At 41.3% G+C, this 16,697-nt stretch overlaps 1 protein-coding gene and 1 non-coding gene across 2 annotated transcripts in view; both read right to left on the reverse strand.

Annotated features, from left to right (window-relative positions):
• Window positions 1–880: 880 nt before the first annotated feature.
• Window positions 881–16,697, reverse strand: part of ap2m1 (adaptor related protein complex 2 subunit mu 1) — a 38,120-nt gene continuing 22,303 nt past the window's right edge. Inside the window, exons 3-11 of the mRNA XM_016995698.2 lie at window positions 13,722–13,987; window positions 12,102–12,184; window positions 7,740–7,875; window positions 7,492–7,633; window positions 4,982–5,101; window positions 3,962–4,097; window positions 3,060–3,157; window positions 2,829–2,940; window positions 881–1,977 (exon numbers count right to left, since the gene is read on the reverse strand). Of these exons, the coding sequence (XP_016851187.1) occupies window positions 1,843–1,977; window positions 2,829–2,940; window positions 3,060–3,157; window positions 3,962–4,097; window positions 4,982–5,101; window positions 7,492–7,633; window positions 7,740–7,875; window positions 12,102–12,184; window positions 13,722–13,987 (1,228 nt within the window). The 3' untranslated portion in view covers window positions 881–1,842. The remainder of the gene's footprint in view (window positions 1,978–2,828; window positions 2,941–3,059; window positions 3,158–3,961; window positions 4,098–4,981; window positions 5,102–7,491; window positions 7,634–7,739; window positions 7,876–12,101; window positions 12,185–13,721; window positions 13,988–16,697) is intronic.
• Window positions 12,462–12,550, reverse strand: mir737 (microRNA mir-737). Its single transcript, NR_163048.1, has one exon. It is a non-coding gene; the product is annotated as a microRNA mir-737 (primary transcript).

The raw sequence follows: 16,697 nt of genomic DNA on the forward strand, positions 1-16,697 counted from the left end.
CAGGGTCTCAACCCAGGAGGGTGCATCACAGCAGGTCTCAATTCTTAGTGCTGGAAAGCTTCTTTACCTCATACAAAATGAAGACTTTAAAAAAGCTAGTTCGAGATCAGGTTGATCCAAGGCAGTTAAATCTCCAGCATGTATGGAACATCTGTTAAGCCCTGTACAAGATTTCAGACTTGAAGCCTGTAAGTCAAGAGTCAACTGAAGGTTGAAGCTTTAGTTTGCCCATCTGCCAATGATGACTTCCAGCTTTCGCTTAAAAGCTGTGCAGTGAGGAACCAAGATTAGCTTTCCAGCTAATCTACATAGATGCAGAACACTGGCTTTATAGAAGTGGGGGTGCCCCAAGTCACATGTGTCAAACTCGAGGCCTGCACCCCAAATGTGACCCTCTGTGTGATCTTATGTAGCCCTCCAGATGCTGGACTGCAGCACCTGTATTCCCCATCATTAGTCATTATAACTAGAGCTGATGGGAGTTGGGATCCATTAATATCTGGAAGGCTGAATTTTGTTCTGTTTAGTCAGGAGATTGGGGTTTGGATTTGGATACAAGGCTTATGGATATGATTCTAGACTTTAAAATTTCCTTTAACCTCCCAACCTCAGACCTACAAGTGCTGTTGGGTTGCAATTCCCATAATTCCCAGTCCACATGGTGTTAGGCATTGTGGGAGTTGAAGTCCAAAACACCTGGAGAGCCAAAGTTTGCCCACGCCTGCTCTAGAAACATGGCTTGACTTTGGGCTCCAGGCCACTGGTTTGCACATGTCAGGCGTGTGGGGTGCTGCATTTTCAGCTAACACACAAGGTGACAGAAGTCAAGCGAGACCCCTGCCTGAGGACCTTTCCATTAAGACCACCACTCACAAATCAGTTGGTTCTACATATTTTATTGGGTTTAGAACTGGACAAATCACAAGTGTACAAAATGGGAGACCACACTATCAGAAGCAAAAGATTGTGGGCTGCAGCAGCATTTCTATTGATCCAATCAAAAGCTTTTGGTAGAACAAAGAATTATGTGTGACTGGGCAAAAGAAGAGAGGAAAAGATGGAGTAAAGGATGTAAGAGAGGAATGATTTAAGAGCCAAATGAGACAACAAATCCTGTGCAGTGCACTGACAATGTCAATTTGCTTTCAAGTGGCTGTCAGGTGTGGGTTTTCGTGGTTTGGGTGAGCTAAAGATGGGAGGAAGGGGCTGGCTTTGTCAGTGGTTGTCAGTGCTCAGGCAGCAAAGTGTTGTGCTACCATCCCCTGCACCAAGGAGAAGCCAACACTCGGCCTTTTTGGTCACTAACCTTCCTAGGGTGGGGCTCTGTGTTAAGGAGGGGGAAAAAACAAAGGATGTAACAGGGCTGTAGGAGAATGGTGAGTCTCACTCTTGCTGCATAGCAACAATCACAACAGCAACAGCATGTACAGGAGCCAGAATTAACTCAAGGTTTGTCCAGCCTATGGTTCTGAGGTCTATTCTACTAGTACATGTGCACAAGAACTTCCAGAAATAGTAGGATATGATGCAAGTAGTGACAACAGAAGAGGTGGGGAGGGGGTTATCACAGGGTGGATGTTCCCTAGAATGACCACAAGGGGGAGGTGGTTAGGCGGGCCCTCTTATACCCGGGACAGAAGCAAGAGGCACCTGGCTTCAGCTGCAACTCCAATAAGTAACTGAAACCAAAGCAGATGCCAGGGTCCTTTTTTCAGAGAGGAGCTGCAGGAGTCCAGCTTCCAGCCTCTGTACGGAGGAGGGGCCACGAAATGCTCTTCAGCTGTACTTTTGAGACCAAGGGAGGCTGGGAGGAGGAGGAGGGAGCCAGCCGGCTGCAGAGGGCTAGCACCTCGTCTCGTAGATCCCACTCCTGCCAATATACCTCACCCATTTGATCACATCATGGTCACTATAGTTCAGCTTTGGCTCAAAGACTTTCAGGTAACGAACCTTCAGCCCTGAGGGTGCAAATGGGACCTGTACAAAGAAGGGAAAAAAGAGGATGAGGATGGAAGTTCTGCAGAGAAGCCAATAGAAACAAAAGCTGACCAGAGCAGCAGTCTTCTTGGCCAATCCCCTAACACCCAAACTCTACTGAAGATCTTACTTTTGATTATCTTCTTTAAGTTTTATTTATTTCTAGATCTATTGACTACCTTTGGATAATTCTAGGGAAGCATTTACAACTGTTATGGAGAAGCGGAAGATGGGGGAAAAGCTCAGAACATGCAGGTTACTTGAAATTCTGGTGTCCTCTCTAAACTATTCTGATGAACTTTCCTACAGGAAGATGTGTGAATCAGTTGAAAAGCCTCTCTTAATGGAAATGAGCAAATTCTATTTCCAAAATAATTCCAAAGCCTCTTCAAACCCCCTGCTGTCCTAACTCCAGCATTAACCCTAAAATGTTTTCATTAACCCCAGTGTCATTTTATCTATTCTCCTTTCACTTGTGCTGAACCTGCCATGCTTTCCGTCCATCTCTGGCCAGGAAGGCTGTTTAAGAGCTTGCAAGAGATCCTCATGAAAGGATTAAAGATGGAGAGACTTCCAGATAAGAAGCAGGATGTGCAGTACAGCAGGATAATCAAGGGCGAGAGATGCAAATATGGTAGGAGCAATAAACAATACAAGCTTCAAACTCATCTCCTAAACTTTTTTTTTAATCACATAATTCAACCTTCTATGCCTTACCCTATTATTTCTACAGCAAAGGTCTAAATTCATGTCTCCTGGCCTTACTGAAAATAGGACAAGGTAATCCCCAAAATGGCAGTAAGTCATTTCCTTTACTAAATATCTAGAGGAGGGCAATGTTGGTCTCTTACCTCAAAGTTCATGGAGATTGGTGGCCGAGCCCATTTTTTCTTGTCATTGGTTGGAAGCAGTTCAATCTCGGCGCTGATCTGGGACTCCTTCATTCCAGCCATGCGTTTAATTCTAAGCATCAAAGAGAAAGGGAAATGCTCTCTAAGGCCTGCTCAGGTGCTCTATGTGCCCCTAGCCCCACAAGGTGAGCACTAAGCAGACGAAGAAACGTGCCAGGCTTTTCCACTTACTTCCAGACAATGGCATTCTCGCTGGCCTTGTATTTCGCCTTCCCTTTCATGCAGATGACTTGCACCCCACTGGTGTTCAGGGGGGTTGGGATTCGCACCTGGAAGAGAAAAGGTAATGAAATCTGAGCTGACTGCTTGCACCAGCAAAGTGAAGTGTACGGCTTCGTACATAAACGAGGAAAACCCTGCTCTATAAAATAATGCCTGCAAATCCCAGGAAGAAACATACATCCAGGAAGAAGCAGCTATATTCAAATAAGGATATTCTTTTTCTTTTTTAAGAAGTCTTTCAACTCATCATCAGTATGCCCAGACTTTATTAGCTGGTCCTCCACATCTGCAAGTTCAACTTTTGTGGATCTGATCATTTGCGCATGTGATTAATATGATCCTTCTAGGAAACTTTAGGTCCTCAAGAACAACTCCATGTCAACTTTCATCACAGGCTGACCATGGAGTCACACTGGAGGACCTAGAGATTCCTAGAAAGAACACTTCTCTAAGAATCTTTAGGTCCTCCAGTGCGATTCAATGATCAGCTTCTAGTGGAAGTTGAATAGAGTCGCCCTAGAGGAGTAATTCCCAGAGGTTTAAAAAAAGTGGGGCTTTCCATTCCATTTATGGTTCTTCCATTCTCATGGTTGGGGGGGGCATGCCCCTAATCTGCATAAAAAGTGGAGGGTCTGCTATATTTTTTATTTTTGGTGTAGTGCTTTTGTATCGCCTCCAGGCCTACAAAGGCTCCCAATGCAATGAACAAATAAAAACCAATTATGACAATACAAAGATAAAAACACATCAACTTTCCACAGTTAGAACCATGCGAGGAGAGGACTTCCTTCCACCTTCCTGCAGCAATCCTGCCCAATCTGGAATGTATTCCACAGCTATGCCAGTCTTACCTCTATCTTCTGAGCCAAGAGCGAAGGCTTGAAGTTGGACTTGATCACCACCTTCACCTCCAGCTTGGTGCGGCCCACCTCCCGTACCAGGGGGATCACTCGGAAAGGCAAGATAATGTCCTTAGTGGTTCGGTACCTGGGGGACAGGAATGAATACCTTTTATGGGGATAAAGGGGAAATACACCAGTACTACATGGTAAGAAATAGAGGCATCCACTTCAATTATGCACAGAAATGTAATACTCCCTGAGTTTTACAGATGCAATGCTATTGAGTGGGCCATTTAGTGTAGCTTGATGATTTTCTCATACTATACGGAGATGATAAGCAGGTGTTTACTTTGTAGATCTTAAGCATTCCAAATGTGGGACATTATTGTTCACATATCTTCTACCGGCTATTTCTATCAGAATTTTTTGGTCTTGTGCTCACTTGAAAGGATAAAGCTGTGTCTATTTGTAGTCATAACTATAAATATTAATCGATGTTAGACATCCCACATAACAAATTATAGGAAGTAAGATAGATACCATCATGTCAAATCAGCCTGAAACAGCTACGTGAGAGGGATAAAATGATTCAACATTCTGGAGCTGCATTGTGGCCTTAGGTTTAAATATTTGCCACTTGATCACTTCATCTGTCAACATTTTTCAATAGCATGTTAGTTTCCATAGCTCCTTATTTTGATTCTGATAAATAACATCATTCTTACTTTACACTACAAATCAGTTAATGATTTTTAGAGATAGAACAGTTCCCTCAAGAGTAGCCATTTCTATGATATGCAATGATCTGAAAAGACTTTTGGGAGGTGGCATCCATCCACTATCTTCTTTATCATTTTATGTATAACTGAGCTGGGACTGTTTTAAACATCGAGATGTTACTAGGATTAACAAAAATGACAATGTGGCTTGCTAACTACTCAGTGATAGAGAGAGCAAGTACACAACGCTTTGTGTAACATGGAAAGCCTCTTACCACAGTCAAGAGCTACTGGCATCCAAGTCCCATACCTCATTAGTTCAAACTCTCCATCTGGGGGTATGAAGCTAATACTCCGCTCCGAGTCAAACTTGCTGAGCCTCACGCATTGATGGAAGGTGCAGTCGTCAATAGCAATTGACTGTTTTCCACTATGGAACAAAAACACAAGTAGAACCATGACCAGGAGTTGATGCCAGAGTGCCCTTGGGAGAAGGGGCGGGGAAGTGCAGCAGTTTTTAAGCTCCCTGTTGCATCGACTAGTCTGCTGACAGCGCTCTGCCATCGTGGGCTCAGTCATGAAGCAACAGAGGCAGGGAGGGAGAGCAAGCCAAAGACCTGCCACTACAGGACTCAATCCATCCCCTCCAGCCCAAAGGGCTGCTTGCCCCCCCCCCCCCCCCCGACTCAAGAGACAGACATATTTTCTGTTGTCCACTGGGGGAGAACTGCATACAGGCTCACTTCTGTTCTGCCTACAACATGTATTTGGCAGGCTGCAGAACAAGACATCCCTGCTCAAGACCTTTCCTTTTCAAAGGGTATTCTGGGAGGGATATAGGGAAACGTTCTATTCAGAAATGTACATAAAACAAATCAGAGGCACTCTTCAGCTTCTTCCTTCTGCAGTTATATGTAGCTGCAATGACTTTTCAAAGCAGAAAATATCACCTCTCAGAGATGCCAATATTTAGCTCCTGAAATTTATGGGCACTTATTATGCATCCAGTTTGGTTATTTATCCCAAATGGCAGGAAGATCTCTCTGCTTATAAAGATAAAGTTCAGAAACAACACATTTATCAGCACAATCTTACTGCACCTCTTTTGCCAAGGGCATGTACTAAATGGCAGCAAGTAAAGACTCAGATACTAAAGTACAGCAGAGAGGCTGAGTTTTACAGGGCACTGAAGTGAGACCCAAAAGAAGAGACTTCCTTTGTGCACATGTGGATCAGGCTGTGTTTCAAGGGGACACTGGATGGATACTCAGACCTTTACTTTTTTGTTTAAAATAATGGCTTGACTTGGACAGTGTGTCTCTTGTATTTAACCCCCCTTCCCCCCAAAGATGAAGTGAATGACCAAAACACCCTAATGGCACCAGATCTCAGAAGCTAAGCAGAGCCAGAATTGATTAGTACTTAAATGGGAGACCACCAATGTCTCCCAGATGCTGTAGACTATATTTCGCAGAAAAGACCTGGCAAAACCACTTCTAACTATTCTTTGTCTAAGAAAACCCTGTGAAACTCATGGGCCATCATAAGACAACAAGAAATCTGAAGGGACATACACCACATTTACATTCTACTCTTCTATTTGAAAATTAAGCCATTCCACAAAGATATTAAAATTGCTGCTTTAGCAACTGAACCTAAAGCACAATATGGATCTATCATTTCAAGGGACAAGAAGGCAAAGTTTCATCAAGTAATAATCTGTTGAGTTTGAGTTCTCAGAACAGATTTTGAAGAGAATACTTATGTCCCTTTTTATGTTAGGCTCTCCTACAAGGTTCCTCTTTTGCTTTTGCACCCTGAAAGGAGCGAGAGGTTCCTGTACCATCTCACTGTTGAACTAACGCAAGAAGCCAACTGCAGCCTTTACCAGGTACAGCCATCCCTACGATGAAGCCTGACGAACCTCACCCAGCTGACTCAGGCCTGCTCCTGTGCCAGCTAGATGGGAATGCAACACTTTAAACAGGTTTTGTTCCCAGGAAAAAGCAAGTGGCAGCTCAGCCTTCAATCACAGGCGTGACCTGTGTGGAAGTGTCTAAAGATGGTGGCACATGCACAAGTCACACCAAGCAAATTAGATGGGGAAGGGAAGAAGAGTGCGTGCATACAGCAGTAAGCAAGTTATCTACCTTCCTGTTTCACTGGAGTCAGCAGAACACAAAAGAAAAAAAAAAGAATTCAGTAAAAAAAAGATGGTTAGGAGGGAGTAAGGACGGCCTTAGAGATACCTACACAAACTCAGGTGATCCATTTCAAATAGTGAATCTGCAAGAGTCCCACACACTACAAATGTTGAATGCAGCAACATTCCCCACTCAATCAAATCTGTAGCCCCACAAATGGCTATTATGCGACATATGATTGTCTAATGTAAGTTTAGGGACAGCGGAGAGGGGAAGAAATTTAATGGCTCTTTTGCTTTCCACACTCATGACATATATTATGAAGATCTAGAAAAGGACAGCTCATTCACCAACCAAACTAACAACATAGGAATAACGAGTTTGGGCTACAATGAAGCTTTGTTGGTACTGTAACAGGAGTTGAAATAAATGATTTCTATACTTCACTTCCATCCTTCAGAAACTTTTGAGGTGGCAGCAGCAAGGCTAGATAATCAATCTCACTAGATAAATGAAGAACCGTCTAAGCAGGATAACAAAACAAAATTTCCAAAGGAAAGCAAGAGCATCTTCCCATATTTTGTTGAGGAGACTGGAACATGTCAGAGATGTACTGATATTTACAAATAATCTTGCCATATCAACTGAAACCTGAAGCCGTATGTACCCCTCTTACCTTTTCCCTGTTTCATCTGCAGTCCCTTTGCCTTGTTTCTCAATGACAATTTTGTCATTCATGCCAAACTTGCACTCTGGCATCCCACTTAGATAGCTCTTCATCACTACTCTGCCAGAGACATGGGCACTCAATACCTGACCTGGAAGAAGAGAAAAACAAATGGTGTAGTACAGCTAAGTGGAAGGGAGATTGTCTTAAATCATCTTTAAATTTAGTGATGTGGGAAGGCACTCTATCCCACTTACCTTGTGGTGACATTAGCAAGTTCACACTTTCCAGGACATCCAGGAAGAGTTCATTGCGGCGATATTTGATGCCTTCACGCCTCCAACCAATCTGACCAGTCACCTGGCTAGTAATCTGAGACTGCTCTTCCTTTGTCTGAAGGAAAGAGGGGGGATGGTCCACTCTTAGGTCAGGAGCAACTTCACCAACTCTCAAATACTGCACTGTACTACTACTCCCACCAAATATATCCTACAATAATTCAGTTATGCCACAAATCCCACAGTAGGCTGACTACTAGTGTGAAGTACATTATCTCTACAGGATAATTAATTTGTATGATAAAAATACTGAAGGCTTCAGAATTCAAAATTTCCAACCTCATCGGGTTAGGAAACATGTTTGCTGTAATTAGAGGAAAGTTCTACCCTCCCAAATGCCATGGAAGCAGGCATAAACTGGGAGCAGCAGAAAGGAAGCAAACGATTTGGAGATGTAGTTATGCCAGGACAACAATACTTGCTTCCAACTCCCAATTATTTGTTTCTCACTCACAACAGGTTATGACATTCATGGATTACGATAGTCAACTAGGTCCCAATCCAGAACTCAGTTTTCTTGAGAGATCACTAAGGGGTGGTTGCGAAGCACAGCTTGTTCTCCTACCTGGTGCTATAGGCAGGTCCAGTCACACGCAGAAAGCGGAAAAACAGATGTATAGCGGCAAGCGCAGCACACACAGGGTTAGGAGGCAAGCAGGTCAGTAGAAAGGGAGGAGGAAGAAAGATCAGCATTAGGCATGAGACAATCACAGGCACTACAAAGCTTTTCATCTGTTCTACTAACAAGCCTGAAGGATAGGGTATTCTGCTGAATTAAACAAAAGTACACTCATCAGCAAGGAGGAGGAGTACTCTACGTAATTCTACTAAGGCTCACTAAGCATGGTAGACTACACCAAGGCTTCTGTCTAATGCAAGCTTCTGCCCTTTGAAGGAAATGGAAGATATATGTGTTTTGATTACAATTTTATTACACTCAGGACAATGTGAACATTCACATAGGATTGAATTCAATAGCATGGGGCAGCATGTTAATTCAAACGAGATAGGTTTATTAGTTGGTTTATCAAGGAATAAATTTCCAATCAAATTCTTTTCTCGCCTTGGCCCATTCAGTAACAATGTGGAACCATTATCACCTTTTCAAAATACAAAGAACTGGTCAGTATATTCATCAACTATACAACTCATGTATGATTACCAGAAACTTTGCTAGATTATCATCACCTCAAGCCTTTACCCTCAAATGTCACATTTTCTGGAGGAATCACACAACATAGGGGGGGGGGGGAGATAAATCCTCCAAGTTATGGTTCAACCAATTATTTAATATAACAAACAGAACGCATGACACCATACTACTCTTTATACTGATTCCCTTCACCTGGAACTCCTTTTTGAATCCTGAAGTGGAAGAGCAGAAGAAAGGATCCAAGCCAACATTATTCCAGTTCCTATGGGCAATTATTGTGACTAATTGCAATGTTCTCATATCCTAGCGATTACTATCCTTCTGAGCCCAAGTTACACTAAAACAAAAATGACAGAGCCGCAATACTCCTGCCCTGTTCGATTTTAAGGGAAATCTATACAGGGAATCAACAATCATGACAATTTTATGGCAATAATTTTATCTATTTTGCATAGAACAGCGACTACATTCATTTTAGTTGTCGTTGTTGTTGAAAGAAACTAGGCAAAAGTCAAATAGCCAAGGTTTTCTGAATACTCCAGAAATACCAGGTCGCTATTATCTCTTGGTATTCAACTCCACTGGTGTTGGGAGTACAGATCCAAAGTGTACTGATATTAAACATAAAGGAAGGATGTGAATCTTTTTAGAACAAAGTTAGATGTGAGACATTTGAGTCAGTTGCTTTTAAGGCTTGCTGGATCTACACTATCTTGGAGGTCTCAAATTCCGTTCTTCCCCAAGTCTGCCATTTGAGTGACACAGTGGACCATACCCTGGTGGAATTCTTGTACACTGGATCTCTCAATTTTTAACATGTGTTTTAATAATGAAATACTGAGATTAATAACTTTTTATCTATCTGCTTATTTCAAGCAGTTGAAAGGACCTTGTTGATGGGTAGCTCTTAATTTCACAGCTGGAAAACAGGATCTTTCATTAGGCTGCTGCTAAACCGCACTTAAATAGCAAGTTGTTCAGGCCTTAGCAACCGAATGAAGTTGGAAGGTGTTAACTGCTTAGGAAGTGGCCCACGACTCCATGGAGGGAAGAGGAATGGCACCTGAGTGTATTATATTCAGAAATGAGAATTAACTCCACTGAAACAGACATTTTTGTTCCTGAAGCTAGATTCCTCTAGCAATGGGCCATATGTACAATTGAGGAAAAGGCAATCTAAGCAGGAATGCCAGCTCAAGGAAATGCTTGAATCATCTCTCAAACTCAGCAACTTTAGCCTATTGTAAAGAGACAACACCCTTTTCCTGTTCAGTTACAAAAATGTAGAAAACAGCTTTCACATCTGGCCTTACAAACTTCCTCAAAAAGTAAACTTCACTTCTACTAGGAAAAAGGGCTGAAGGCAAGACTATCCCAAAAGAATTTGATTGTGAGGAAATTTGTCAGATTCATGGCCTATTGCAAAACCCCTCTATACGTTATGCAGAAAGAAAAGTACTGACTGGTGGAAGCACTGTACAAACTTTTCAGAATATCCTCATTTGTATTTTCTCAATGGCCTCTTGCACAAACAATCAGTCCTACAGACTAGGCAGCAAAGATACTCATGTAGAGTTATATACAGGTTGTTCTGTGTGGACTGAACCATCAATGCAAGAGTCACATTTAGAGAACTAAAAGAGATGTTTATCGCCCTTCTAAAACCATGGAAAGAAAACCATCACTAGAAACAGGCTAGTAGCAACTTCTCCCAAATTATCTTATATCAGAATCAAGTTGAGAAGAAACCTGGGCGTTTAGAAATGCTACAATTTCAACATAGAACAGAGGGACACCTCTTGCAGGACCACTCAATCTACCGAGATTGAGTCAATACGTGATGAAGAATTCATTTCTCTCATGAGCCTATGGTTGTCTCTACATTATCTCCATTTAAGGTATAAGATGATCCCCTGAAGGAAGAACATTTCACACTTGTGAACCATTAACTCAGACACCAGTAGACAGAGGCACAAACTCTTGAAAGATGTGATTCCTTCATATGCTAACTTTGTTCCTGACTTAAATGAATGTATACAGTCCTGTAGAAAATAGTCTAAATTGCACAAGTTTCCTCGCAAATGAACAAGTAGACTCCATCTGTACCTTGTAATCCTCTATCCTTAGCTAGTAGACCTACATGAAAACAATGGCAGACATTTTCTCCTGATACACTGAAAATTACTCCTAAACACCCACCCACCCCCCGCCTTCAGCTATAGCACATACTCTATATTGGTATTTCCAGCAGGTGCAGACGATCTAGAGCTGCTTCAAATTGCACTGCAAAAAGTACAGTTCCCAAGAGGGTTAATACAAGTTGTGCAGAACTTAAAGGCAAGTCACTAAGTTAATTTAGCAGCCTCTCACTTCCATCACTCTGGTCCTCATATCTTATCTGTTTCAGATAAACATGCCACAGTCAATCCCTGGCAAGCCACCCAAAAATAGCTTTTTGGAAGCACAATTCAGATTGCAATGCCAGACTTCTACTTCAGCTACTGCCAACATTTATCCATTACCAGCCACAAAACTGTTTTCTTTCTATTTACGCGGTGTAATGTCCTTCTACTGAAATGTTTTCCCCATCAGACAGGTCTAGTAGAGAGGTGCCACAGTTTTTAGTTAGCGCTTCTGTTTGTGTTGTTACAATTGCTAAAACCATTGAGATTTACCTAGAATGCAACAGCTAACACCTCAACTACTAGGCTCAAAGGTTGCCTGGTGACAGGCTTACGGTGATCTGGAACATGGGCCACATGGGCCTGGATGTAAGCATGCCTTTTTGAATTGTGAAAGAGGCAGCTAATATTCAAGCCAAGTCACTACATTATTCTTTGAGAATCAACCCCAGTCACCTACCCACACAAAATAAGTGTGGGGCAAATGTGACAATGGAGATTTCATTGAATTGTGAGAATCTGGTAATTTTTGAAAAATTGCATATATATTATGATGTATATTATGATGGAGTAGGGCTGGGGTACAGCCTCTGAGAGCTGCATGTGCAAGTTTCCTGTATGTACTAAGCTATGTTCTAACTTTTAAAAATTGAAGTTATGTCAATAAGCATTTCTCCTTAAAAGATTTAAAGCACAGTCAATGCTTAGTCTTCCCTTAGCCTTTACCTGGCTCTTGATTCCTTGTTGGGTGATGAATGTTTTCAGTGCTCCTGTTTCAGAATTCTGAGGGTAACCAAAGTCCAGGATTTCTACAGATGGGTAAAAAGTTATCAGAGAAAGATGATCCCAGAATGGCTGGCTCATGAACAGCAACCAATGTTCATACAACAACCATATCCATAATTTACTCAAGAAGTTTCAAACAATTAATCCTGTCACATTTAAGAGTGATCCCATCAGAGGCTATTATTGTGAATATATCCTTTAATCAGCAGGAATTATGACAAGAAAAATGTTTAAGAGGATGGGATCCAGACATCCAAGGGAACCTGCTCTGAAGCAGGGCAATCCAACAGCAGCAGAATAATCTATCTTTGCAGCATTTTCTTTAGGTTTTGATTTTCGCATGAGGATGGCATAAAAATCAAAACCTAAAAAAACAACAGCAGAGTAGCAAGTGTCGCAGGGCAGGTAGGCTGATCAGCCAAGCTTGGGGAAAAGAAAACTGCCATTAGATGCCCACTCCAGGAGAGGGGAGAACTAGCCTCTCAGAATCCTGATCCAGACCTGCAACATTAAGACAGTGTGACGCTGCGCTTATGAATAGGTTTTTCTTTAGCCTGCGGCAAGATGCAAATCAGTAACGTTCTTCTTTTCCTGAAATAGGTTTCCTTAAGAGCTAAAGGGATGCTTATCAATTTTGACACATTTAGGTCAATAATTTCTGGAACCTCATTATAACATGCTCAAAATAACATGTTGGTAAGCAGTGATTAAATCACAACCAAAGTTTGAGAACACTTCTAATGATCTAAAAACAGCATTAAGAATTCAATTTCCTGCTTCTTGGCAGGGGGTTGGACTGGTTAGCCCACAAGGTCTCTTCCAACTCTATGATTTTATGAAATAGTGTTTGCACTGTACTATACTAATCTCTTAATTCACAAGCTTTTTTAATAGTAAATGAAAGCAAAGGGAAGGATAAGAATGCAAATGCTGGATGGTTTACACCAACAATATATTCTGGGTCTATTGAGACAGAGCCACTAAAGAAGCTACTGTTATGCAGTAAAGTGACTTTGAACTGAAACTTATCCTCATCATTGGGGCTCTTGTTAGACCAAGTATACTCAAACTAGTGAAAATTTTTGAAGTGCATAAAAATAACAGAACTGGATAAGCATACTGGAATTAAGCATATATAAAACATCTAATCATACGAAAATTTATCAGGTGAAGGTAGACTACAAATAGTCTCTCCTAGTCTAACCTTGACAAATTTGAAAATCATTGGGTTAGTGCATACATCTAGCATTTTGTTCAGAAAGCAGAATTCAATAGAACAGGTGTTTTTGCCATGGAGACCCATCATAAAATTAACATTAGATGTTCAGTTTGCAACCCAGTTCTGTACATAATATGCCTTACAGCACACTGAAATGTTGACCGTAAATCTTCACATTTAACAGGCAGACATATACACCAACAGTATGTCCTGTGTCTACTAAGATAAAGCAAAGCCTATGGATCCTATCCCGTATGGGCAACCACAAGCCTATAATGTCATTTCTAGAAACCTTTAATTAACCAAATTCCCAAAATATAGTCAGAATCACTCATCCTCACCATCCAGAAGCTCGTAGATGAGCACAAAGTTGTTCTTGATGTTCTCTTCACTGATCTTTCCAAAATAGGCAGTCATCACATCACACATCTTGTAGAGGAACTCAAAGACCATGGCAGCATTGACATTTTGCTTGGTGACAGCAGCCAGCCAGATGTTGGAACGTTTGACATGAAAGAAACTGGTTCGGGCAATGTTGGTGACAGGTGAGCGCACCTGTTGCCGTGCATGGATGACATTGACTCGGAAGGCATCCACCGCATTTCGCCTGTAGGATTGACATATGATAGGTTAACAAAACTGAGAGACCAAAAATACTAAGGAACAGTGAATTTATACACCCACCCTACCAAGCTGTCTACCTGTACTTCTACAGAAGAAACAAAAACCTAGTTTACAGGCACTGGAATGTTCATTTGTTCCTTTGAATTGAGAAGATTCGCTCTGAGTCTGATTACATATACTGCCAACAGAATGTTCCAAGCTGGGATTAAACAGAAACTTACATCTACTCTTGCTGTAAACCAGGTTTTTTCAATGGATGGCACCTAACAACTCCCATAGTCAATGGTATATGTTCTAAGCCTCCCCCTCTCCACAATACCTGAAACCTTGGGTAATATCGAATCCTATATTTTTACTGTAAGTGGGCCAGAAACATAATATAGAATTGCACTTGAGGTTCTAGAGATGCCCACAAACACCTCAGGGTAGGGGGAACAATACTTTTGGAGCATAGGTAAGTGAAGCTGTGAAAATTGAATATGTGGATAAGGGGGTCATACTGTACCAAAAGTTGAAAAGCACTGCTACAAGCAACACTATGATGGGACAGGGGAGGGGAAAATCAGGTTCAGAAATGGAACCAGGGCAAGGAATCTACTTCTTGAGGAGAACTTGAATCAGAAAGTAGAACAGATTATATCCTGAATGATACCATACATGGCAGTTTACCCAGGTATCTTATTTGATCCTTTTCAAGCTAGGATGCTAGATGGACAAATTTGACTACTTGGTTCTGAGAAAGCAGCCTTGGAAAACAGCAATGTCTTCCATTTGACTTGTAATGCTTTCATGTGCTGAAATGTGCAATATTTCATAATGCATGCAACTGCCAGAGTATACTATTCAACAGGTAGCAGCAAATATCACAGAACCCATGGTAATAAAATACCCTTCATATCTAGAGAGGTTTGCTATGTAATGAATCTCTTAAACTACAGTAATCTAAAGACGAATGGTAAAAGCTTAAAAGGTAACACCAGCTCCATTATGATCACACTGACCTGAATATGTAATATAGCAGCTCTGCATATTAATTGTTACAGTGCAGTGCAGTGCTGATGAGTTCATTTGTGACATGTATTAGACTATTTGTATTTTTGTCCCAATGTTTCAGTAATGTTGTCTTATGGTTAAACTTGACTCGATACAATAGTTCCCCCATGTTGCAGTCACAGTGCCCATTACATCCTGCCATTAATCTCTTACCTATTGCTACAGCAGCCAATGAGATGGGATGAACAGAAATGGCGCCAGCGAAGAAAGGAGGAGTGACAGCAACAAGAGAAAGGTTAGAAAACACATACACACACAAAGCACAATGAATCCAAAATAAAAAAAGAAAGACAACAGACAGAAACTATCACCCATTAAAAAGATCCAGAGTGGCACTTAAGTACCTAGGCAGTGGCAGCAAAGAAGCTTCTAGAGAAGAGTTAAAGATACAAGGCTTAACAGTATTGATGGAGCAGCAAGGCTTGTGGTCATGGGGCAACTGCAAGCTAAGCTTTACCAAAGGTGCCAAAGGAGTCATGGTTTGGATTAGAACTTGGTCAAACATAAAGAGAAGGATAGCTTACCTAAGAGTGGTTTTGCTTTAATTATATCGAGACCCAATGGCAAAAAATTTGAATGCCCTCATTTTCTTAAAGATATCAAGAAGCAGAAATGTCAAGGATTTTGCAATGTCAGTTTCTACATAAAAGTTTCTGGGAACTAACAGTTACTATTATCTTAGAAGGCCCATGTGTTAAACAGCTTTGAAAAAAAAATCCCGAGGTATTGAATTGCCAATAAAAGTAATTTCAGTGTCTAAAGAGTGTACATTTTTTCTTGGTTACTGCTGCATGTTTTATGTTCTAGACTAGAGAATGCCAAATTTAGCAGCTCAGCAATGGAATGCTATGGTGTTGGAAGTATTACACCATCTTAACACAAGAATATTCATGTCAACCAAAGGTAAAGCTATTCAATTGGCTTCTACTGACTTGGCTTCTACTGACAACCAGCGTCTGCAGTGTATCTCCAGCCCTGACAACAAAAACAACCTGAAGAACACACCATTCTCTTCCTATAAAGGAGCCTGTGGGTTCCACACCAGATGGAAATGAGACTGATGTTTCATTGCAGTCCTTAATAATCTCAAATGGAGACACCAATTTTATTGTCTTGTTATTGGTTTTAATTGCTACATCAATTGTAGGTTCGGTCGCGAATAAATACCCCACCTCCCCCGCCACCAAATCATTATGGCTGCACTGTGTTATTGTAATAGGGAACATGACTGTCTTTAAAGACTGCCAATAGCAGCTTAAGCTATATAGTCACAATTTATTTGATGTTAAATGCAGCATCTTTCAATACTCAACAGTAAATTACTGTGACAGATTGTTCATTATTTCTGTAGTTACACAAGCCAACTAGATGCAGGCCCAGGATGTAGCGGTGTGTGGTATCACTTTTTCTTCTTTAAACTGAACTAGGCCCTGATTTCATACATCCTGGAGGCTAGCTAGTCAATGTATTCAGTTACAACATTAGTGACATCTATTTTCCCAAGCTGAGTCTAAAAAAGACAACGTAACAATTCTGAAGATTGTCCAAAACATAACAGAGTGAAATGTTTATAATAAGAGCCTAAAAACTACGGAAAGAGCCATAGTCACAAAATAGCAGTAATGATTCTGTGTGTATAT

Source organism: Anolis carolinensis, chromosome 3, assembly GCF_035594765.1.
Source record: "Anolis carolinensis isolate JA03-04 chromosome 3, rAnoCar3.1.pri, whole genome shotgun sequence".
NCBI lineage: Eukaryota > Metazoa > Chordata > Lepidosauria > Squamata > Dactyloidae > Anolis > Anolis carolinensis.